The sequence below is a fragment of the Athene noctua genome, chromosome 1, assembly GCF_965140245.1.
Source record: "Athene noctua chromosome 1, bAthNoc1.hap1.1, whole genome shotgun sequence".
Taxonomy (NCBI): domain Eukaryota; kingdom Metazoa; phylum Chordata; class Aves; order Strigiformes; family Strigidae; genus Athene; species Athene noctua.
The window spans coordinates 45,570,671-45,596,182 of record NC_134037.1 but is presented as its reverse complement, the minus strand read 5'-3'; the positions used below and the strand labels follow the sequence as shown (position 1 = coordinate 45,596,182).

The 25,512-nt window shown below is 38.4% G+C and overlaps 1 protein-coding gene across 2 annotated transcripts in view; it reads right to left on the bottom strand.

The window, feature by feature from the left end:
• Nucleotides 1–1,045: 1,045 nt before the first annotated feature.
• FUT9 (fucosyltransferase 9) overlaps nt 1,046–25,512 on the bottom strand; it is a 103,584-nt gene continuing 79,117 nt past the window's right edge. For both annotated transcript variants that reach the window (XM_074896072.1, XM_074896071.1), the window contains exon 2: nt 1,046–3,540. In XM_074896072.1, the coding sequence (XP_074752173.1) occupies nt 2,453–3,532 (1,080 nt within the window). In that variant the 5' untranslated portion in view covers nt 3,533–3,540 and the 3' untranslated portion in view covers nt 1,046–2,452. The remainder of the gene's footprint in view (nt 3,541–25,512) is intronic.

Below are 25,512 nucleotides of genomic sequence, written 5' to 3'. Positions count from 1 at the left end.
CAAAACTTTCCTGTGTATACACTGATTGATATCTGTGGTAACAGGTCATATATCTTATTATTGTGCTTACTCGCTATTAATGCAAGAATTTATTGTCTGAATCTTGATGCCAAGACACCAGACTGATTTGACATACGCCTTGTAACACACAGCACAACTCCCACTGTCTGAAATGAGGAATGAGGTAAGGGACTGTGCACGTTCACCAAAGGATGAACGTACTTCCACTGAGATTAATGCAAAGAACTTCCAAATTCCAGCAATCAAGGGCATCAACTTATCCAGCCAAAGCAGTGGCATATTGAGTCACTGAGAATTTCATAGCACCCCTGAAAACAAAATGTATGATGTCCTATAGGACAGACTGTGGGCAATAGCCACTTGCTTTCAGAATGAGAAATACTACTCACATTACATCCATGCCAGCACTTTTTGTTTAGAAGACATGGTTTCATTATATTGTGTTAATTTACAAGGTAAGCTCATCTTGTTTTGTACTGGAATGCTGGTGAGTTTAGGAGATTCACAGTATATTGCAAACTAGCTTTTAAAGACAGCAATAAATAGTGTAAATAAATATCTGGAGCAGAATACAGCTTTTGAAGCCATGGGGAGAGCACAAGTGTTTCTATAACCCTTCTGTGAAGTTTCCTGTTTTAGAAATTTAACTACATTACTATTGAAGCCTTCTGTGTTTCTATTCCAGCCTAGGGTAAAAAAAGTATCTGACAAATCACCTTATCTTTTGCTAAACATTTATGATTGTTTTTTATTTGTTTCCTTACTTCAGCAATGTTGTTTTCTGCAAGTTTAATCTTAAGTACTTGATCAACTACTTTGCTTGATCAGGATCTTATACATTACACAAGCTGAAGTTTTTCCAGTTAACTTTTTTCAGTAGAAGGTGTGATTTGAACCTGAAAAACCGAGCTGATTGGCTTTCACTTGATAACAGAACATATCCATACATTTATGCCATTAAACCAACCTTGTACATATGAATATATAGAGCAATCAGATATTTAAGTCTTAGCTGAAAGACAAAATAAAATTGAATGACACATGTTAAAAGAAGATATTTTAAATAATCATAAAACCCATCACATTTTTGTATTTGCTATCAGAGCAAATTTAATACTTAAGAACCTATTTATATATTCAAATTTTTATAGCAACTGCTGCTCTTAAGAGTGCATTTTTTTATACCTTTCGTATAAAATATTTCCAAAAAACCAAAATTCATTAGCTTAATGAGCTGAATGGTTGAATGTGTCAGCCTGATAACTTATTTACTGAATTTCAGCATATTTCTTTCAGAAAATAAACTGTTCGATCATTTTTTTTTCCACATTCATGAGTCATTACAGAAAGTTGTTCAGCCACAATTCAAGTTCAACAGATCTTTAGAGAATTGGGGACATATTCATGATTATTCAAGAAATTATATGAGAGAAATTGCTAAAATTTCGTAACAAGGTATTTCTGAAAATCCATTATTACCATCTGAATTCAGTGCTGATTTAATGAAATGCCTATGTTAAAATCTGTTTATCTCTGTATCAGTATAACATACAGCCGTGGTTCCAGTAAACAATACTTGAGACACAATGACACTTAAGAATATGCTGCATTTAAATACACCCAAAAATTGGATGAATCTGTGCTTTGGTCACTGAGGTTGTTCATCTTCTCTGTATCAGAATTCTTTATTCTTCTGAGGGTAAGAGCAGACATATTCCTAAAGTAGCTTAATGGATCTATTTGTTAAGAAACATCTTATTTTCAGAAACAAAGACTGACTACTATAGTAATACCTTTTAAAAACTATATATCTAAGTTCATCACCCTTAAAAAGGGGTGCAGCTGATCACACTGGAATAATCATAGGTATTGAAAATTACTGTGTTCTTAAAATGTAAGATGAACCATAAAAAACTTTACTGTCTTTTGAAATATTACACACATTTCAGACTGGAACAGCAATTTATGTTCTTAAAGTTCTCTCTGGCATTTAAAAGTTGTGTCCTCATTTTCCAAATACGTTAAACAGCAAATGTAATGTTAAAAATAATAATTAAAAAAAAAGGTTAAAATGACTCCATTAGGTGTCAGACTGGGACATATTTCACAGAAAATGTGGAAAATATTGTTTAAAAATTATAGTAAACAATCAAATATTCTTCAGTGCACATAATTAGTATGTACATTGTAATTTAAAACTGAGTATTGATGACTGCTGCTGATGGTCTTTTAAAACCTCTTACAAAATATAAATAGGATAGCCAGGAGAGGATAGCTGATAAACCATGACATTATGTTCTCTTTTCTTTCTTTTTTTTTCTTTTCCTTTCCTCTCCACTTGGACTGAAGTTTCTTCTGACTTCTTCAGAAAAGTGCACACACACACACACACACACACACATGCACGCACGCACGCACACACACACAGAGATTAATTCCAAAACCATTTTTCTAAATTTCCAATAGACTTGTATTCCTGGTGTCTTTTCACATGATCACAAGCAAGACATGCGTGTGACTCCCAGAATCTAGGAAGATGCACCGAGAAATCCTTCTTCCAGTTGAAGTAACTAAGGTACATCTTGTTATTTTTGTCAAGCATCAGAAGATATTCTGCCAGCTCTCTGGGGGAGAGAAAATCTTCCACGTGTATGAAAGAGTCTGCTGGAATGTAATTCTCATAGTTTTCTCTGGAAGGGCCCAGTACTACAGGTACCGATCCGGCCAGAAGAGCATTGTAAAGTTTCTCAGTAATGTAATCTTTGTGGATAGAATTTTCAAAGGAAAGGTAGAATTTACAAGTGGAGATAGTTGGAATCAAGTTTTTATCATTGACGTAGTCTCCAAAGGCTTGTCCGTAGGTATGGATTTCAATGTATTTGCTAAGCTCATTGTAATACTTGACTCGAGCGTGTTCAGGGTTCCAGTTACTTACCACCCAACAGACCAAGTTTTCCTTACTTGGCACTTCAAATGTAAAGGAACTTGTACCGACCATCATGAAGCCATAAGGCACCTGAATATCTGAATCACGCCGATAAGTCAGGGTCAGGTTAAAAAGGTGTTCAATGCCACTCTTTTGTGGAGTATGAGTTGGAGACTCCAAGTTCATCCAAATCCACTTCTGGAATGGTGGCCTGGCTTGCTGAGGTAAATTAGTCAGATCCCAGCTAATGTCCCTGTGGTGAATGAGAACAGCATGGGATCTGTTATATAGTGAGCGGTCAATAGTCAGATGGCACCCATGGATATTGAACATCATTTGGCAGGATGTTAGATCAAATGTCTGACCAAATGGCCAAACCCAGATCAAAACAGTAGTTTCATTAAGATTATCAGATTTGGAAGAAAAGAAGCTCTTCATTTTCAGAACTGAACTGGCTGATTCTATAGGACCAGAGATCCAGCTGTTTGTTGGCTTGATATAAATTAGTATAAACGCCATGAAACAACCAAGGACAATGAAGATAATAAAAAATGGCCGGAAAATTCCTTTAGATGTCGATGTCATAATTTGTTCTGAGAAAAAAGAGAGGAAGAGAAAGAGAGAAAATAACATCAGGTATTAAATTATGTATATATGTCCTGTTAAAGCAATCAAACATCAGACATCAAAATGGGTAGAACTTCAATAGCACTGAGCTGTAACCTCAGAAATTTCCTCTGAGTGGAGAAGGTATGGGTTCTTGCATGCTATTCATGACAAAGTGACAATATTTCTCCTCTTCACATTAAAAGCTAATTGACATAAACCCAAGATTTTAATGCATCTCATACTTGAAAGAAATCAGTATTTATCTTGAGAAGTCTTTTTGCTTAGAACCTAGTCCAAGAGTTTAAGAGACACACAAGACACAAAATTACCCTTTGATTCTGTCCTTGTGTCTGTGTAAGGGATAACATGCTGCAGATTTGGTCCATTTGTATCTGTGTGTATAGACATATGGAGGAAATAGGATTAGAAGAATGAAAAAAAAAAAAGAAGAGACTAGAACTTTAATTCTGTAATCAGTAAGACTGTTAGGAAACTAGTTCATGCCTGATGGCTACATGGGGATGAACATTCATGCCTTCTCCAGAGGACTTTTAAAACAGCTAGGGAAGGAAAGCAGCACTAGGGGTTCTCAGCTCCTCTGTTCCCATATGCAGCCTCACATAGTTTCCACATAAAGAAAAATGAGTAAAAAGATGTCTTTAAATATTGGATTATGTTTTTATCACATAGCCCTGTGTTAAAAATTAGGGAAAGTAGAGATGTGCTGCATCTTTGTGAAGTACCACTTTTTCCATGGGGAAAAAGGGGTGAGGAGTTCATATAGCCTCCTTTGTCCTCACTCTTCCTGAGAGAAGTGATAAATCTCTTTCCAGAACATCTTTTCCATATGGTTCTTGTGAAACCCAGCAAAGTTAGCCATTGCTTATAACTATCCTTTGCTCCTGTACATAGCCCTAGAACTCAGAGGTCTTCTAAAAATTAAAGCATTTAACCATGCAAAGAGCACTATGACATACAAGGAAAAAGAAGTAGAAGTTTGCTACCAAAAAGAAGTGCTCTGAATATACTGGCCTACTGTAGAAAAGTAATTCTACAGTGCATTTCAATGACTATAAAATGTCTGGTTTCTTTTTCTGCATATTTTTCAATTCCTTGGATTTTTTAAATCTTAACTAGCTAGTTCCACATAATTTTTTATAAAAATCCCACCCCTAAATACACACAATATATATAATATGAATATGAATAAATAAATTTAAAAAAAAGTCACAGGAAGCAGAAAGATAATTTCAGGCCTTTTAAGACAGTTTCATAGCTCATCTCCTCTAACCTATGAAATAAGTAGTTAAATTCAGAATGAAGATATAGTAGAATGTGATTCAGAGGTCCATGAATACAACATAACTTTGTTGCTTTGTGAGTATAAAAACTGATGTGTGAGTGTAGCACTACAGTTACAATGAAAATGTTTTCACATTCATTGTTGATGAAAGGAAAAACGAGGGAACGTTATGCTTAGCTTTAACATTATATCCTGAGGAAAAAGGAATTTGCCACAATGTCTGCCCTGTTTTGGGAAGGCAGATGGTCTTAATTCTGGTTTTAGTTATTGTGGTGGGTTAAACTTGGCTGGCTGTCAGACACCCACCCAGTCACCTCATTCATTCTCCCTCCTCAGCAGGACAGGGGGAGAAAATAAGATGAAAATCTTGTGAGTTGAAGTAAGGACAGGGAGATCACTCACCAATTACTGTCACAGCCAAAACAGACTCACCTTGGGGAAAATGAATGTCCTTTATTGCCCATTAAAATAGATTTGGATAGTAAGAAACAAAGACAAAAGTTAAAATAATACCTTCCCCCTCACACCTTCTTACCAGGCTCGACTTCATCTTTCATTTCCAATTGCTCTACCGCCTCCCTGCCTCTGAGCAGGGAGGTTTGTGGTCAGTGCACAACGATTCCTCCCAGCTGCTCCTTCCTCCTCCTCATACTTTTCCCCTGCTCCAACATGGGTCCTTCCCATGGGATACAGTCCCTTCAGGAAAAAAAGCTCTGCTTCAGCATGGGCTGGGCTGTCCATAGGCTGCAGTTCCTTCAGGCCATACCCCTCTGCTCTGGTGTGGGGTCTTCCCGGGCTGCAGTGTGGGTACTGCTCCACTGTGGTCCTCTGCGGGCTGCAGGGGAGTCTCTGCTCTAGTGCCTGGAACACGTCCTCCCATCCCTCCTTCTCTGACCTTGATGCTCACAGGGTTGTTTCTCACATTTTTTCCCCTCATTCCTAACTGTCTATCCCTTTCTTATATACGCTGTCCCAGAGGTGCCGCCATCTTGGGTGCTGGGCTCAGCCATGCCCTGCCGTGGGCCCATCAGACACAGTTGGAACTGTCTGTGCCCAGCACTGGGCAGCCCCGGCCTCTCCTCACAGAGGCTGCCCTGCAGCCCCTCCGTTGCCAGCACCTCAGCACGAACACCCAGTGCAATTATATAAAATATAGTGGCATGGAGAGTCTGGCTCTTTTGTCTTGGCCCTTTTCTTTAGGACATAACTAAGCACCCTCCTCTCTGCTTTCAGCAAAATAATCCTGAAGGGAGTAAAGGGGAGGAACTGTGGTGTCCATGGTTTTTCCACTTATCCTCAGCAATTTAAATTCATCTGAAAGAAATATGTGATTTTACAGCAACATCATGTTGGCTTTTTTTAGCCTATGTTGATTTTTGCTAGAAAATATATCTAGAGGGGAGGGGAGGTTATGACCCATGAGAGCAGAAGGCTGATTCCCTGCCTTACTACAGTGAGAGTCAGAATGGGGTCTCTGAGGAAGAAGGGATTTAGGTTGCACAGCTCTAGGAGATGAAGCTTAAGGGAAAAATGAGAGGCTGAGCCGATCCTCGTATAACTGTTCTTCATTTCTGTGCTATTGAAACCAACACACGGAATAGGTATAGCTTTCCACTGAACAGATATCGTGAGCTGAGCTTGAACAATGGGTTAGGAAAGGTGTCTATTCACAGAAACTAATAATTTTCTAGGGATTGAAATAGATGAGAAATCAGAAAAGGACCTTAACATTGTGCCTTGTAACTTAGTCTCTGTCCAGTTAAAAGCCTTCTGACACAAGCCTCTCTCTGATAGGGATTATTTTACACTAAGCTCTTCTGCTAACTAACAAAAATCCCTGCATCATCACATGGCAATTCTTGCTACATAGGAAATGTCTAGATATTATGTATTCTGTTCTCTGCTTGAAATTCTAGTGTGTCCACGGTGTTGCATTTGTGTAAGAGGCTTTTGAATTGTAGTGCCAGTGTAAGTATAAACACTTGTTGTTTGTGCTATGCAGAGCACCATCTCACAACACTAAACAGGTGAGTTTACCTATTTTATCCCTCCCAGATCTGTTTCCTCTCACTGCTTTGCTCCCCTGTGAATTCATGTGTCCTCTCCTGATCTGGGATCATGGTTCTTAGATATTGACTTTTGCCAAAACACTAGACCACAGTCAGGATAGTTCTTTTTCTTTTCCATCCTTTGGATTCAGAGAACTGACTATTCATTATGCAGACTTATACATCCATTAGATGTATAGGTGTCACTGGCATGCTTCACGCTGAAGCTACTGCTAATGGGATGGTGGAAAAGGGACGTAAAATCAAGACCCATTAAAACCTGGAATGATAGACTTTCAAGGAAACAGAAGACCTGAGCAGACTCCTAAAAATATCACTTACCTATACCCTGAGAAGCTGGACAGGATTTTGTCATGGAATTCTATTTTTGTAATCCATTTTGTGTTAACTCCAGTAATAACTATTAAGATGTGCGCTGGGAATAGCAGTAATTTTTCAGGATGAAGTGCTAACCTCAGATGCAATAACATCTGTGCTTTATAAAGCAGATTGAGGAACCTACGGAATGGACCAGAAAACTCTGCCTTCATGGCTTTTGGGACTGTACACAGTCAGGCAGCAGTACAGTGAAGTCATGTGGTAAGCAGCCCTTGACAAATATTTTCTTGAGAAGAAGCTTGTCTGTACTGCTAAGTATAGGTTGCATTTTTTTGTTTGTCCACTAGAATTAATGAAATACTTCTTTCACAATATTCTCCAAAATGTGGAGTCATTTACATGTTTATTTATTTCCTTCTATTTTGTGACCAAGATCACCATCAATCTCCTGCTAAAATTCTCACTATAAAGGTGACTCTAAGGAGATGTTTGTTACAAGACTTCTAGCCAAGTAACCTTAGCTCACCCTTCCTCTTTCATGGTTTTCCTTCTACCACAGAATCACAAATTTCTTTTTCACGGATCCCCTCCCCCATCAATCTGTGGCAGGCCAGACTCTGAAAAGAAAACTTTGTCAAAGAAATGAGTTTACTGAGACTTTTGCCAACTGGAAGAATTTGGTACCTTTGATAGTTTTGTTATAAAGTACATTTCAGAGTGTTGTGGCATAGCAAGTATTTTCTAGGTGCCTTTTTTTCCAAGTTGAAAGTACAGTGTTTCATCAGTACAAGTCTATTTTTCTTGATACAAAACTTAGCAAGGCTCCTTTTTAAGTGCAAAACTTGGCATTCCATCAGCAAGCAACTCCATTTAGTAGCAATACAAACCACAAACAGGGAGATAGTAACAGGGTACCAGCAACATTAACCCCAAGTACACCAGGCGAGGCTTGCAAAAATATATCTATTTTGTGAATGCATTATGTTCACTAAGAAATAAAATAGAATTTTATGGTAATTGTGTTATCATGGCTTCATTACAACAGTGACTTGTCAATCATTCCAGAAAGGATAGACATGTTTTTTTCTGCTTATGCAATACTGCAGGAGGGAGAAAACGTAACCTTTTGGTCAGTAATATCGATGGCTGTTTCTTGAGTATATTTTTGCACCAGGTTCTCTGGTATACCCTCAAGATTTTGCCAGTAGCCCAAAATATATTGCTACTTGCAAAGATGTAACTTTCATTACTAGTCTAGAACTCAGACTTTCCAAGGAAAAGGGCAGTATTTTAAGATTAAGCTGGAACAAAGATTTTTTAAATCATGGACACTGAAGAAGGAATAAAAAACCCACTTGTTACTTTTCTTATTTTAGAATTCTTATGTGTTCAGGGCTAACTGTTATCTTCATCATCACTTGGTCTCAGGATAACTTAAGAAGAAATACTTAACAACCTCAAGATAGTCTCTGAGGATCACTCCCTGGATCAGACCAGTCATTTCTAGCACAGAGGACTTATCAAGATTGAGGAGCAGAAGGACACAGAGGCATACAGAGGGGTCAGAGGCAGGCCCATTTAGAAGCAGACAGCTAGCTAGGTAGATACTCCTGACTATTGAAAAGACAGTCTAATGCAGTGGGAACTGATAGGAATCACAAGCAAACAGTTGTTATTGTTAGAAAGAAGGCTCATTTGAAATTGCTCTCTCTGTCCTCTGGCATGTTTCACCAGCCTTGGTCTTGGCATATCTGCCTTTATGCTAAGAGCTGTATTTTCTCAGACCATGCTTCCAATTAGCTGGAGTTTTTCACCTGCAGTATTAAAAGAAAACTGATTGATTGCCTCAGGGTAGCCTGCCTCTGACTTCTTATCTCCAAGTCACTGCTCTGTGGACTTGCCCCAAACTGGTTTTGCTTTAGCTTTCTGAGACTGAAGAACGCTTCTTTTTACTGGGATTAACTCTCCCCGCTCCCAGTTATGCCTCTTCTATTGCAACTAGAATGGTTAATTTTTTCCCCCACCATCCAATCATGGGCTTGTTTCCATGCCTTTCCATGCCTGCCCCACAGATTTCTGAAAGCATCCCAGTACAACAAGGCTTAACAGAGCTGCATACAGTCAAAGGCTGAAAGCTACGTGAGCTGCTAATCTCAGACTGCGTATTTTTATTCTTTTGTTTGCAATGTTCTTTTTCTTTCCTTCTCCACCTCCTTTGTTTTTGGGTTATTTGTTCAATTCCTCAGATTCCAGTTTTGTGGTTTTGCACTTTGAGAACAGTACAGAATGGTTTTATTCAACAGTGGTAATTTTTATTTTTAGAAAAATGATCTAAGAGCACCCCGAGGACAAGTAGCCATTAAGATAGATTGTTAAGGGATGGTGCCGAACCTACCACTGGAGACTGTTAAGAACAGGTTAGACAAGCACCACTAAGCAACGAGAGATCAGATTCTGCCCCCAGGTCCTGGGACTGGGCTCACTTGATTCATTCCAGCGTTGTGCTCAGTGATAATATTAAACACAGATTCTTGTAAAATACACCTATAAAAACACAGTCTAAAACCGCAAAGAATTGCGAATAAATGAGTAAAAGCCCCTCTTTAAACCTGTTTAAACTTGTTTAAATTTGTTTATGAAATAGCTACACTTTACACAGTGAAAATATGAAGGAAGCTGAAAAATTGTGTGGACAACAACAACAAAGAAGTCCCTATTTTCAAAGGCTAAATGTAAAGCTTCTTGTCAACTGCTAGCTGTGATACTGCTGCTTTTTTGAGAATCTCTGAATCTTGTCCCCTCAGGCCTTGCTGAGGAAAACCCTATTCTCAGCTCCCTTCTCCCAATTGCTGTGCACCACGCAGCATGCTGCTATGGCTCAGCAGTCCCAGCCTTCCCCTGTGATTGTCATCTATCCTCTCCTTCTCCCCACTGCAGTCACACACTGTCAGTCTCCAGCTGCTTAGGCAACAGCTCAGTGGTTCCTTTCTGCTAGGTATGGTACAGCAAAAAGCATAAGCCAGGACAGAGAGTTTCTCAGAATAACAGAGGGAAATGGCTGCAACACTGCTGTCCATACTGGAGTGACCTATCTCCACCCCCACTGCCACATATGAAAAAAACAAAAAAAAATATCCTATCAGCAAGGAACTTTTCCAGAAATTCTGGTATTAGTGTCAGGACACCCCACTTCACACGGCAGCTCTGTCATTTTCTAATTATGAGCTGGTCGGTTTGTCTCAAAGGGAACATCAGTAGTCTCCATTCCCTCCCTGGCACAACTGGAAAATACATACATGCAAAGCTATCAGAAATCTCAGCAGCATTACTAGCCTTGGTAACATGCAGAGACATGACCTTTTTTACCTTAACTTCCACGTTGGCTTGTCCACATCACAGCTAGATTATGACCGATAACGTTCTGTGAAAGGGGTGGTAGCTTTCCATACTGTGCTAGCTAGAGAAAAGAGTTCTTCACCACTGTAGCTTAGTATCAAACTTTATCTGCCCTGCCAGGAAAGTACTTTTTATCTTCCTGAAGGTAAAACTCATCCTAGCTATGCAGCACAAGCCAGTCCACACTTCTTTCAAAAGCCCTGAAAAGGCTCTGCACCAAATGAAGCTGATCAAAGAAAAGCTGTTTCAGAAGCAAGTGGTCTCTTTCTCCCTTCTTTCCATGTGGTTTGGGGACAGCAAACTGCTGTTCTCTCTGATTCTGCCAGAACAGCAGAAAGAGCTCTTCAGTAGCTTTGTGGCTGGCTTGTAAAACTGCAACCGACCAGCTGAAGTACGAATAACATACCTGCCCAAGCTATGTATTTGTGATGGCACCAGCCCACCAGAAAGCCCTAGTTAACTCACAGTAGCTCTGAAAATGGTGTGAGTTAAACCAAACAGTGATGGAGCATAAAGTGGCAGAAGAATCATAGGCTTTGCTGTCCACATGTGCTAAACTTCACATCCCAGAATCACAGTTGCTTCTTGCTGATTTCCTAGTATATGATTCTCTAATACAATTGAAAAACACCTCCCCATGCAAAGCAGATAGAACCAGGAAAGAGAAGGATTCCTGCTTATAATAGTGAACACTTACTGTAGGGAACATTACTTCTGTGGCAAAGCAAGACTTTTGGAGCTCTAAGCACCAGCTGTTTGTGTAGATATGATTAGAGGCTGCATGCAGTAGTTACACTGCTGAATCTTGCTGCATAGGCAAGCTCGAAAATTTTAATTGGAATTTAATGCTGCCTTTTTTGCAGATACAACTGCATAGATCTGGAGGATTCTGCCTGTGGCAGCATAACTCCTGAGACAGCTCTGCAGCCTAAAAAGAAAGCCTGAGAGGCCTCTAAAAAATACCATAAAATCCTCATAATCTGATCTCTACTTAACATTTCACTTCTCTGCCTGCCTAGCACCTTTTCCTCGAGAAACTCATTATACCTCTGGATGTGGGATCTGTATTGATGTGACTGGTTTTTTAGGATGCAGGTCGATGTTCTTGCTTTAATTTGCAAAGTCTTAAGTGCTAGGGATACTAGTTACCAGAGAGACAACAAATGCCCTAGAGAGAAAAGAAAGAAACTGAAGTGCTCAAATCAGTTGCCATCTGCTCTATGGCTGAAAGGGAGAACAGCATTTACTGATATAGTCAGAAGGAAAGTGGAGAAGAGAGGTGGTGATTTATAGGACTGTTTTTTTTAAATATGTCCATATTCTTTGCAAATAAGACTTTTTTTTTTTTTTTTTTTTTTTTAATTTCCCTCACAGGATGGAAGGATAGACATTTGTTTTAGAAATCCAGAGAAGTGAATTGCATTTCTTGACTATTCTGAACAAACCAGTAACTAAGCATTGGTCAGCATGACTCATGATGTCCAAAAGTCCTTATCCACATTCTGCTGGCTGTTGTCTAAATGACTTGAGCAGTGAGGAACACTGCCTAAGCTTTCATAAAAGAGCATCAGTGACTCAAAGCTTCAGGACAGAGTTTGTGTATAGAAGATACAAATCCTTCATATCATAAAATACTGGGTGCCAGAAATGATGGTTGCTTATTTTCCATCTGGGAAAAGTGCAGTTCAAGTAAGTGATGTAATGTAGAGCACTCGTGAGTGTAAGGACATCAGCACTAAATTAATGGACAATTGGAAAAATGGAGCAATAGCACCATTCATTGTTCCATTGTGCACCAACAGCTATGTTTTCAAGGTGACTTGTGTTGGTAGTGCCAAATATTTTTTTAAAAAGAGGCTGGTAGGTATAAGTTAGAAGGTGATTATAAAACAAGACTCTTAAATGAAGTGCTTTGTCGTTCTGGAGCAAAGAAATTAGTAAATCACTATAAACATTTGGAAACTGAAAACAAGAACAGAAGACTTTTAAAAGTCCAATCCAGTGGCTTTTTACTCATGCACAGAGAGAAAGAGCAAGATCCCTAGAAAGTAAATTCAGAGTGATTCCTAATAATAGTAAGTTTAAACATATGCACATGCACAAACAGAAACAAAAATGTAATCCCCCAAATTTAAAATCCTAAATAACAAGACTGAAAGCTTATTCTCAAACTGCACACTCCTCCAAGAAAGCAAAATCGCAGTTCAGAGAAACCAGTGGTTAATTTCTTGGAGTATCTCTTTGTGTGCATAATAAAAAGAAGAGCAGAGAGCTGGAACTACTAGTATAACAAGATGAGAAATACAAAGCTGAACAAAAAGTCACTGAAAAGACTCTTTCTGTAGAAAATAAAAAAAACCCCTTCAGTCAAGAAATAGCAAATACATAAGAGGAATGGGTTGAAGTAACTATAGTCTGAAAAAATCTTCCAGTAGTTACAAACACCTACATATTCTAAGGTGATGTTTTCTTGTTACTACTTACTGTCCAGGTTAATATATGCACTGAGGCCTCTGAGAGTAACTCTCAAGGTTAGAAAACAGGAATGAAGAATATTCTGCACAGGCTGTTGACAGGACATTGTATAAAGCAGATCAGTAGTTAGTGCAGAGACCATACTTCATTTGAAAGGACTCAAGCTATTTGTTATTTCTTAGCTTATTGTGTTCCTTTTATGCTTGTTAAAGAGAGAAGTTAAATATTTGCAGTGTAACTTAAAGCACTTCATTCTGATGTCCAATTATTGGATTTTACTGTCATACATTATTCTACTCTTAATAGAGAAAAAATTCCACAATGAATTAATAAAATTTTTATCACTACAGTAACCATTTAATATAAAATTATTTACTATATCTTGGAAATACAATTTGCCAGGCAGTCTTTTTCCTGTCTTAAGGTTTGCATCCCATAGACTTTCTCTGGTATAACCCTACTGTACCTATTAAAATCAGGTATTTAAACAAGGGAAAGAAAGACTTTTCATTTGTTCCTACTACACGAGGAAGAGTATATAGTCATCTTGCTCAGAAAGCAGCTTTCTGAAGAAAGTCAGCAGAGATAGCTAGGAGGAAATGCATGAGAGAGAGAAGGAGCAAGGGAAATAAATTGGAAAAGGGTTTAAAAAAAGAGCTAAATATGAGGTCTCTAGCAGCACTCTATTTAATTCTGTATTCCTCTGCTTTAAAGACATTGGTGTAAAGAAAAATGATGGCAGGTAGCTGCCTTTGCAAACGGTCTGTGAATCCCTGCAATTAACACATTTTAGCAAATGTGGATAGGACTAATTTGATGACAAGAAAGATAAGAGGGACCTAAACCCCTGGTTGATTAGACTACCCCAAGTCCTAAGGAGCCCCAAACCAGAAACAAGCACTACTAGTAAGAATCAGGGGAAATGCTGGTATCTGGGTCCGAAACTGCAACCCTGAAAAAGTCTGTTCATTTGTCTCTTAATGCTGGTCATGATTAAACTCTCCCTGGCCATCCGCCTTTCAGGCTCCTGCGCACTTGGCAGCCTGGTGCCAGCACATTCCCAGGAGGGGCTCATTCTTCATCGGGGAGGGCCATTCTAAATCGATAAACTAGATATTCTCCCAGCCCTAAGGATGTAGATGTACCTACAAGAGCAGACTCCATCTTAAATGAAGTGGTAGCAGCTGGTTTTTGTTTGTCTGTTTTTCAAATAAACAGGCATAGGATGAAGCCCCTTTATGCAACAATTGAAACTATGACCTATTAGATACAAAACCTACTTCAGCTTGAAGTGGTTCAGACCTAGATATTTCATTTTCCTTAAAGATTTCCTAGCTCCTAGGCAACAATGGCCGCCGATTTTAAAACCTGTGAAGAGCTTTAGGATGAGAAGATGAAGAATCCTTTCCCCATTGGTGCTCTAGCAGCTAATCAAGCCACTACTATTTTCCTTTGACCTCTTTCTGTCTCTTGCCTATTGACTCCCTAATGAATTATGCCCAGAGGTACATCTGCAGCAGTAGATGGTGGAGTCAGCTTCCTTCCCTGTGAAGTTTACAAACCTGTAAAAAGAAGGAGGTTTGAATCTCCTTTGCTGGAAAGATGACAAAAAACAGTCTGTATTTTGGTGAATCTACCTCTGGCTGTGTTTCAAAAGGTGCAATTTCCTAATTTCTTCATAAAAGAAAGGCACAAGCTCCCTGACCTCAAAGGAGGCTTCCCAGATCTGCATCCCAAGAAGGACCCACTCCTTCAGAGCACTGGATGTGCCATGGTAAGGGATGGAGGAAGACGCATGCCAGTCCTGTTCTGGGCAGCCTCTTCCACTACTTGTGCTGTGTGTCTCTATCCTTAGGTGCCTCACTAATTTCCTCTGTCAGGTAGGGGGTCTGGGCACTCCAGAGAGCCTTTTGGGCTGAGCTAGACATGCTAATGCTTAGCATGCATGCTGGTTTTTTGAGTGCAGCCTTTCGTCTGCATCATCAGATGTAGTCAGATGTTACACAAAACAAAGATTAAAATGCCACAAAGTCTTCCCCTCAACCAAATTAAATGAAATTTCTGCTAGAACATATATATCATAAAGAGGGTGAAACCAAAAGCAATAATAACGTTAGGAAATCCTGATCTTAATGGCCAGGATCTTGGTCTGATGAGGACAGCACAGTTTTGCCAGGCCAATTAGAGCCTGTTGGTGCCGTGACAAGTCTCAAATGCTGAGCAGAGAACAAAGTGGTAGGAGGACTTCCTGGTTCTTCCGTCAGTTTAACCTGAGTTTAGTTGAGTGAAATTTAATTTGTGTTAATTTAAGTGCTAAACACTTTTCTTGTAGACACCTATAGCATGAGACTAATGACATTTTCCCTCCTTTAATGAAATATTTTAAAATCTACAAATTAAAGCTACCATACAAGCAAAATAGAATGTAACACTAATACTCCCATTTCTGAAATGCTTTCCCTTAAAAAATCTTTTGGACTTTTACAAGAATTAATTAAGTTTTAATCAAAGCACAGTCACAAAACTATTACTGAAACTGCTTTATGTGCAGTAGAGGGATGGAAATGGAGTCCCAGAAAGATTGAGTGATTTTCAAAATATCATAAAGATTTTAGCAGATATTTGATAATGATGACTTCAATTTACATCAAAAGAGTTGAGTCTGTGAGATAGAATACTTTCCTTCGAACAAATGTTACCAGAAACTAGTCATACCATGTTTATTCAGATCAGATATCTCTGACATGTCTCTTTGTTTCAAATCTCTGAAAACACATCCTAATCTTCTTGATTGTATTGTTAGTAAAGGGAAATGGAAGATTTAATCAAAGCCAGTGACCCCTCTCTCTGTACAATAAGAAAAACCACAACCCTTTTTCAGAACAATATTTGAAACTCTGTCAACAAAGCTGGGTTTGCTGAAAGACCAGAAGTATCAGAGATGAAATCTTGCTCACAGAAACACTGGAAAACCTATTAATTTCAGTATGGTTAGGGTTTTGTTCTTTCAGTTGTTTGCAGCAACATATAAGTGAGAAAAAGAGTTCAAAATCTATTCCTCTGTGATTAAAGTTAACTTAGAAATGAAAAACCTAAGGCAACTCGGGAGACAGCAAGACAGATGTAAGTCAGAGCTCGGGGAATCTCAATTCTGGAACAAGTTACAAATAATAAACACTCTCCCATATACACACATATACACAGGCACACACAATCTGTAACCTTAGGAAAGGTTTAATCACCTGTTAAAAGTGTGTCTCAGTTTTCACACCTGCAACATTTTATAAATATGAATATATACTTGTATATACATATATATATATACACACACACACCATTTATGTGGCATTTGTAGCACACTTAATTCCTTAGATTCCCTGAAATGTCTTATCAATTCTTCTTTCTAATTCTTTGTATCCATACCCTTACATACATCTGTATGTATGTAGTATACATACATGCACACATATGCTTATGCATATGTAGGGAACTCCTGTCCAACCTGCTGGACATGGACAGAGGCAGTGGCCCTAATGAGATGTGCTGCTGCTTTACAATGCGACAGCCCGCAGGTGCAGAAGGCAACAGAGCAACTACTACTGCTGTACTGGCAAACAGGAGGGAGAGAAACAGGGCAGTGAATTCACTGAGGCACTGATCTGGAGAGGAGTGGATGGGAAGAGGAGCCAGAAAGTGGAAATGGGGATTATGATATATGAGAAATAAAATCTTTTTCTTTCTTATATACCTTAACCCTTTTATCAGAGAGGACATGAAAGAAGGCATTGCTCTCAATCAGCTCCTTCAGCAAGAAGTACAGCAGCAAGATGAATCCTGAAATCCTGAAGATTCTTTACAGCATGAGATGCATGAAACCTCTGTATACATATCTGGAGATGGGAAATCTGCCTTTAGATTTTTGGAAAAAAACTCTAGCAAGGAAGAGAAGGTGATCACTCAGACTAGGATGTTGATGAAATGTGTCATGGGGGAATGGGGTGGATTTACTCAAGAATCTTTCCTAGTAAGCAAACAAGCATGTTTATTGACATAGCTGAGATTATTAGAAAGCTTTAAAGATAAAGGATTCCTAAATTCCCATTCAGCTTTCATTCCTATTTTGCCCCTTTTTGCATTTTCAGTGTCAGCAACAGTTATTGGCTTCATTGTTATTACCAGTCAGTTTCTTTCAAGTTTTCTGTGCTTTTATGTTTTCAGTCAAGAATACGAAAAATATAATTTTTTTCAAGCAGCAATTTCTAGTGGATTAATTTTAACTGCCAATACAAAGGTCTAAGATTTATTTGTGTGTTTTTTTAAAAAAAGCAAAAAATTCTAGGTATTTAGAATAAACTCTTTCAAAGGTTTTTTTCCACATATCTTCTGTTTATTTTCTGACTTATTCTGTTCAGGTTCCTATGTCATGCACAACACCTTAGCATCTGGCTTTGTTATTTATTGTTCTGAAATTATGCTCTGCAATGCCAAAAAGGAAGATTAAAATGTAAGTAGAATACGTGGGAGTTTATTCTGTTTAAAAAAATTCTGTACTCATAGAGGTGGTTGTTTTGCTCTGTTCTGCATGTGAGAATGAGAGGAGGATGACCTGAGTTCACACATCCAGTTTGCTTTCTTAGCACTGCTGAGACTACTTGCCTGGCTGGGAAAATGGATCTTCAGCAGAACTCAGCTTCTGTGAACGATCAGTCTCATACAGACCCGCTCCTGTTGCAGGACCTTCAGCAATAGAGAAGATTTCTTTCACAGAGCTTTATTCCTTTTGCAGACTGATTTGCTGCTAGAGAAAGTTTGGCCAAGTCAGAAGAAGGAAGGCATTGTACGAACATATATGAAGGCAGGAGGATGGGATAATCAGCAGGTGGCAGCTAATGTATGCTTACATAATAGGTAAATACACCATATGTAGTATACGTATTAACTGAATGCATTTTGTTTCCTTTAAACAAGTAGAACAAAAAGTGCTTGTTTCAAACTGTTAGAAGCTAGAAATATTCATTAGAAACCTGAGGTTGAAAACCTAGCCATGAGTCACTTCTACCTTATGTCAATCTCTTTGAGCGCATATTTGAAGTGGATGCATTATTTTATTTCTTGGATGATGAAGGAGTGGCAAAGAGCCTGAAGATGTAGTTGCTGGTGGCAGCTGGCTGCGAAGAGGAAAACGTACCTAGCATGTTATAAAGTGGATACCCTTTTATCAAGCATGAGAACCATTGCAGGCTGCTGTAGGAGCTTTGACTGTTCTGGAAGCCCTGCTGCTGAATGCAGGTAGAGTTCATGATGCAGGATCCCAGGGTGGTCCAGCCCTCACCTTGGGCTGGAGCTGAATATCCTCATGAAGCTCTGGAGAAGCTCTGAAACAAAGCCTCTGACTGCTTCTCCTTGGAAAAGAAAATAGTTTGTGCACATCTAAATCTCTTTAAGAACTGAACCAACAGACAGTGAGGGGAAGCAGTCAGGGAATTCGTTTCAGAATTGCAGTATTGTCTTCAAAGCAGATCACTAACACAGACAGCAACTACAGCAAAAAAAGTCACAAGAATAATTAATCATGTTTGATTTTTTTTTTTTTTTTTTCCCAGTCTCAACAGTAAAATATGCCAAGACCTGTTATGTTTGGCAAAGAAACATAAATAACTGGACATATTAGCTGTATGCCTATTAGTATATTAGCACAGTCAGTGTATGTGCAAGCTATTTCTGTGCTTGTTTGTAGTTCCTAGTGAGATCCCAATGACACCTGTTATTAGCAATTGTTACAACAGATGAGAAGAAAGACTACATTTGAAGATCAGAGGAGTACTTCAAAAAATTGAGTTACTTTGGCTTTTTAGAGGCTTAATTATGTGCAGAATACTTATTCTAGATTAAAAAAAATAATATTAACTGAAAAATATAGTTTTTCAGGTATTCATGAAATGCTTAGAAAATTCCCTACAGTTTAAAGGAAGTCTTCCTGCTTTAAGAAGTTTGTTTGAGTGTCAAGCAAGCATTTATTCAGTGTCCACGGTGTAAGCATTTAAACAGAAAGTAAAAGATTACTTAACAGAACTTGCGCTCAATTGACAGATATTGGAATTTGACTGCACTTCTGTGTTATTTAAGATGATAACAAATGAAATGTGTGCATCCAGAAAAGCTGGTTTTGGATGGATGACTTTCACTTGCTGATGAAAGTAAAATGAAATAAATTACATTTCAGCCTCTCTGAAACTGGTGAATAATGCTGAACTGAACTGTAAGTATTTCACTAGGAGACTTCTAATAGGTTCTCAAAGATTTTTACTTTTTTTTTTTTTTTTTTTCTAAATAGAGAATAAAATACCATAATCTCTCCAGAGACTTCTGAAAAGATACTTTAAATTGTCATTTTGTGCAAGGAAGCAAGACGGAGTTTTGCAGAGCTGATGTGTTGATAGCATGATTGCTCTAGCTAGATTTATTTTTCCACTGGGATTTTACATCACTGTTTTATTTAACTGCCACATATAAGGGAAATTACATAAAAGGGGTAGCGTTCAGGCAAATGTGGCACAGAATTTAGCTTTGGAATACCTTGATTTATAAAACCTAAGAAGAATAGAAATATTTCCACTGCTATTACTATTTCAAATGCAGAGGAAAGATTTTTTATTTCTTTTACAAATTCCTGCAGTGTATAAACTGCTATTCTCTGCTAGTGGGGGACAACCTCAGGTTTACTGGACAGTAGCTATAAACCATAGCAGAAATGACTTTCTTGTTTTCGTTGGACAAGGTGAATTTAATGCCCTTTGTTTCCTATTCTCTCTCCATACAATGGTTCTCAAATGATTTTGTATTCTGTTGCATTGGGCATAAAACTGTATTTTGATCTATGAAAGTCCAAGGATACGTGATCGCATTTTTTTTTTTTTTTTCCATTATCAGTTTGTTAAAACGAAATCTTATCTTGAGAATGTTGTGTTTGGTAACATTTTCTCAGGGTTATTTTTTGTGAGATTTTGAACAAATTTTCAAGGAAGTCCATAGCTTCTTTCATACCAGTGGACCTCATTAGGGACAGGACGGTTTGAGATTTCAATTTTGCCCTGATAAAAACAAGAATATTTTCAACATCATAAAAATTTGCAGAGGATGAAAAATCATTCCACCTATCAGTTTATGATACCTTAATAGCTGAAAGATTTTTCATCCCTGGTTAAACCTGGAGGACAGGTACACACCGTCACATGCTGTCAAGATGGGATATGACAACAGCATCGCATCTTTCTCCTGAGCTGTACAACTCGATTACCTTCTAAAGGAGAGTAAGGGTGGAAGAAATGCATCTCATCTCTCTGCAGACATAGCCCACGTAATTAGTAGTTTCCATCAGGAGACAATCCAGCAACTGTTGTTCTAGCATCAAGCATCCAGAGGAGTACTACGCTTTCCAGTGTCCCCTAAGCTTTTAGGTAAGGGTAGCTCAAAGGATCTGCCTTAAAGAGCTTGTACCTGTAACATGCACGTGTACAATGCTTCTGAGATACCTTATGAAAATATTGGTCTCCTCACTGGTTCTATACTAGTCACCTCTAAAACAGCATGATTATAGTGAGAACTTCATGGTCTCAGTCTCAGACATCATGATTCCTACTAAAACCAGCCTTGACCCACCCTCTTAACTGCCTCTCTCTTATTTGTTTGGAACAACTTGTGTTGTTCCCTTTCCTTCATCTTCTGACTCTATTTTCATCTTTAGTTTGTTCCTTTTTGGGGCAATGTCACACCCTCTCCATTTATTTGAATTAGCAACAATTAGGGAAATCTGGCAGCTCCAGCATCATCCTAACAATTTATTGAACTAACCAAACAATACTGCCAATGTTGCTTTTCCTACCTTTCATCCTCATTTAGAATTTGCTATTTTATATGCATTTAAGGCACATCAGCATAACTTTGAGCGTTCTTGATAGGGTCTGGCATGTTAATCCAACAACTATTACACACATGGAAACTGCTGGAATAAAGACCTGTGAAGAGACTGGGAGAAAAGGACTTGGAAGTAGTGCGGGTTTTTTGTTCTGGTACTACTCCTCTGAGAGAGGGAAAGGATTATCAGTGCTCAGACAACTAATGCTAGATAAGGAACTGGAAGCCTTAGGATTTCAAGAGTCTTCAGGAAAGACAGGATCTCTAGGCTGACCCAGAGTAAAGCTTGCATAATAGAGGCAGTTTCTTGAGAGTGTTATTTGTTCAAGACATTTTGCATTATATACGTATCCTATTGTGTTATTTAAAATGGGTTCAGAATTGAAGAACCATGGCTTTACCATCTTATTTGCTATGCAGAATTAATTTCCATGCCTACAAGTACATACTTGACTAAGGGTGCTAGAGTTACTTTCACGGCACCGTGGTACAGCAGGTATTACATCCCTGACATTTCCTGCAGACTACTTTCTTAATCTCACATGCATTTCATACCAGCCTCATTCTGCTCAATATTCATTACTAGAGTTATTCCTCATTCCCCCAACAGTAGACACTCCGAATTAAAAATGTCTGCAGGATCCAGATCACTGATGTTTTGGGGTGAAATTTTTGTCTGATTAATGAGCTTGATTTAAAATCCCATTAATTTTTGGTTGTAACACTGGTGTTTTGCATATGTTTTCTGGACCTATGACTGCAGGCCTCGTGTAGATTACTATGTAAATACTTCATTTGAAATAAGAGGCATTAGGTTCTTTCGATGTGTTCAGCTCTGTCTGCTTCTGCCCTGCTTCTCACGTATTCCGGAGGACTCTGGGTGCAGATGACAGTGTTGCTGTCAAATGATGCTTCTGTGAACCACCAAGCTGCATTTTCCCGTGTTCCTCAGTATGCCTGTTCCAGAGACCTGCTCTGGCCAGACATCCAGACAACACAGGTCCTGCTCCCATGTCTAGTGGGGTCCCATGCTGGGCCTCACTTTTAATATGTTTTTACTTTACCAATTAGGAAGTTTCTTGAAGTTTCTATTCTTGAAATTTCCTTAATATTTGGCGACAGTGTAAATATGACCAGTAAGATATCAAAATTCCATACTCCAAACTGGTCAGGCAATGATGCCATAAAAAGCAGCATAATAAACAAAGTTACAGAATTAAATATAAAGAATAACTAATACCAAACTGAATACAGCACACTAAAGTAATACTTGCTGTAGCGGTCAAGGAGAAAAATCACTTAGATAAAACAAAGCAAGGGAGGTTTGGAAAAGAAATGATACAGTGAAGATAATTCTTAGCCCTCTGTCTTTTGACTTTAATGGAAAAGTCTCCTAAGCAGAACAATTCCAAATGGAGGGTTGAGGAAGGGTAACAGAAGCACTTTCTTCTAAAGGCAAAAGTATACAGGCACATATCCCACAAATGTGGGCTTTCCTGGTCCTCAGTCATCAGCACTTTGACTGTTGGTTGCCTCTTTGAAAGCTGTTGATACTCCCTGAATAATAAGCCCTACTTTCTCTGTAACAGTGGCAGATGTTTGCTACTGTGCATCATAAGTCTGAAGGTATATTTCCACTGTAAATACAGAGTATGAAACCCAGTATTTGAATGTCATTCCCACAGCTCGACTAACACTCTGTCACTGTCATTTTAGCATCCTAATTACATCAACATTGTCCTTTGTGACTCATACTGCAGATTTCCAATCAAAATGTGTCTGATGAGAGAAGTAGCATTATGGCAATCAAGCAGCAGAACAACATCACTAAATAATCCTAGCTTGTTCAACATCCCAACTGCACTGTAGAACATAGGTCTGAACAGCTAAACACGGCAGGAAAGTACACATCACTGTGAACTCCTCTGGCTTAGGTGGCTATTGAGAAGCAATTAAATATGGATGAGAATTTCCAGACTTCAGTGCACCTCACCCTTGGAACCCCACAATATTGAATGCTGGTAAAGAAACAGCAAAACAATATAATTTATGCCTGTTAGTATCTTCCCTGTATGCTTGCATATATGCATATGAATTTGCAGATAAATACTTCCTGCAGCATAGACTTATTAGAAATGTTTTCACCAGTTGTTTTTTATTCAATTTTGTGGTAAGTCTAAACCCAGGAAGCCTTAGGTTCCTGGGTACCACAGCCCTGTGAATGCACAGAGCTTCCATTTTCCCAAGGAAATACATTTCTAGGAATCACAGCTGTAGAGAAAAGCTTGAAAAGTAACCTGGTGTACCCCAAAAACTAAGATTAAAAAAATACAGTGCTGATTACAAGAAATCCTATTATGGGACTGTGGGAAAGTAGCTCTTGAGTTTTACTGTTTGATACTTGCAATAGAGTTTACAGAACTCACTACTTCTTCTCTCAAGGCAGTGGACTTCTGATGTGGAAGGTTCAAAATAGTCACAAGAAAATGCTCCTTTTTTTGATGTCACATGAATTTGAACCATGACTGCAGATTACTTTAGTCTGGAGCAAAATTATGCTGAATACACTTGGCTGCAATGCTTCATTAGGAACTGATTTGACAATTTAGTAGGCCCAGTGTAAAAAAGTGTTTATGTGATATTCTCTGTATTTTGGAACTCATCAGAGATGTGGAAAGGATATGGTCTGAACTGCTTCAGCTCGATTACTATCACAGAATTACTGTGATAATTTAGAAAAATTTGCCGTGGATTAGATGCTCCCGTGCTGTTTTACTGCACGTTAGGGTTATGCTAGTTAGCATGTGCTGTGAAGTATTGTCTGCACAGTTTGATGGTTTTTTTGTTTTTCTCCTAAAATGATCCATGAGCTTTAGTAGTGGATAATCCAGTCCTCTCTTGAGTACTCCAGGACTAGGACACTGGTAAAACAAAGGCAACTGCTTAGGTTTGACTCTTCCCTGAGAATGGTATACCACTGCTGTCTGCACAGTATTGCCATTTGGTAAAGAAAGCAATGCCTCTTGTTTTCCGGTAACTCTAAAATCCCTGTCTTCCCTTCTAAAATTGAAGAAAGATGAAGAATGGGTTTATTTTGTAATAGTGTAATAATACATTGAACTTTTATTCTGCTGGGGAAGGATATGCTGAAATAATTAAAAAAAAAAATGTTTCAGAGATACTTATACTTTAAATAGCTAAAAGTGTTTCTTTCCTTATTTCTTTCAAAAGAAGAAGTCAGGATGCTTACAGAGCTCTCAGATCTGGGATCTGTTCTCAGGCAAGAACCTCATCCTCAACCTTCAGAACTGTCTGCTCTGAATAGGGCCTTGATCTGCAACAAGTCTTCCCAAATGCACATGTATTCCCCATTCACATTCTGGTCTCTTCCACAGACTTTCCTCTAATTCTCAGTCATAATACTTAATCAAGGTATCAGTTTTTATCATTGCTCCTGAAGGACTGCTGGCTGTTACAGCATAGGTTTGAAACGTCAGTATCTCTAAGGCATAGTTAGACAGAGCTGTTGCCTGTCTAACCTCGCCTCTTTTTCAGAATAACTATGGAAAGTATAATGACTAGGCTGGTATTAAATTTTGCTATGAATGAAAGATTTATCATATATAAATAAAATCTCCTTCTAGACCACCAGAGAGAGGATTACTTCAGTTAAACTCATTTGCACATTTAGAATATAATTTAATCCCTTCACATAGACAAGCACACTTTAGTCTACTGTAAAAAAGAAGCTATGATGGTAGTTTTGAAAGATATTGGAAATGAGAGCAACTTGTTAGGAGGATACTCAGAGTTTCCTTGTGGATAACATTGTACCTGTTTTGTTTGAGTGATGGGACAGGTGATGGTGACACTCAAATCTTATGTCTGATTTAGTTTCCTCAAACTTAAACTGGTATGAACTTTTTCCACAGAAGGCATGTACAGGTAATAATACTCTGCACTGTACTTGTGTGTAAAGGCTTTGCCATCTGAAAGATTGCTATGCACTTTCTTTGATGGACAGCAAGCTTTTTAGGTTGGCAAAATACAACCTCTATTCTAACACGACTTGAACACCTGGAAGAAGCAGTTCTTAGTCTCAAGATGCTACAAAGAAGAGATAGATGGAACTGATGGCTACAGAGGAAGAGCAGAATAGGTAAATATAGTCTGAGCTGATATACAATACAGCTATTGTTTTTACATTTCTTCTCCCTTTGTTTATTGTATAATTAGAGATTTGTGATAAAACAATCAGTATGCTATAAAAAAGTAAATGTTAAGTAAAGATATGTTCAACATAAAAATGACCCAATCTTTCAGTACCTTTTCAGAAATACGAGAATAGATAGTATCAACAATCTCTGTTCATCTGTTCATTGCTTTCAGGGATGTTTTAAGTGTTTTTTAGCTGGCATGGACCTTGAAAAACCTTACAATTAAAACAAGTAAACTGAGTCAGTTATGCATTATTAAGTATA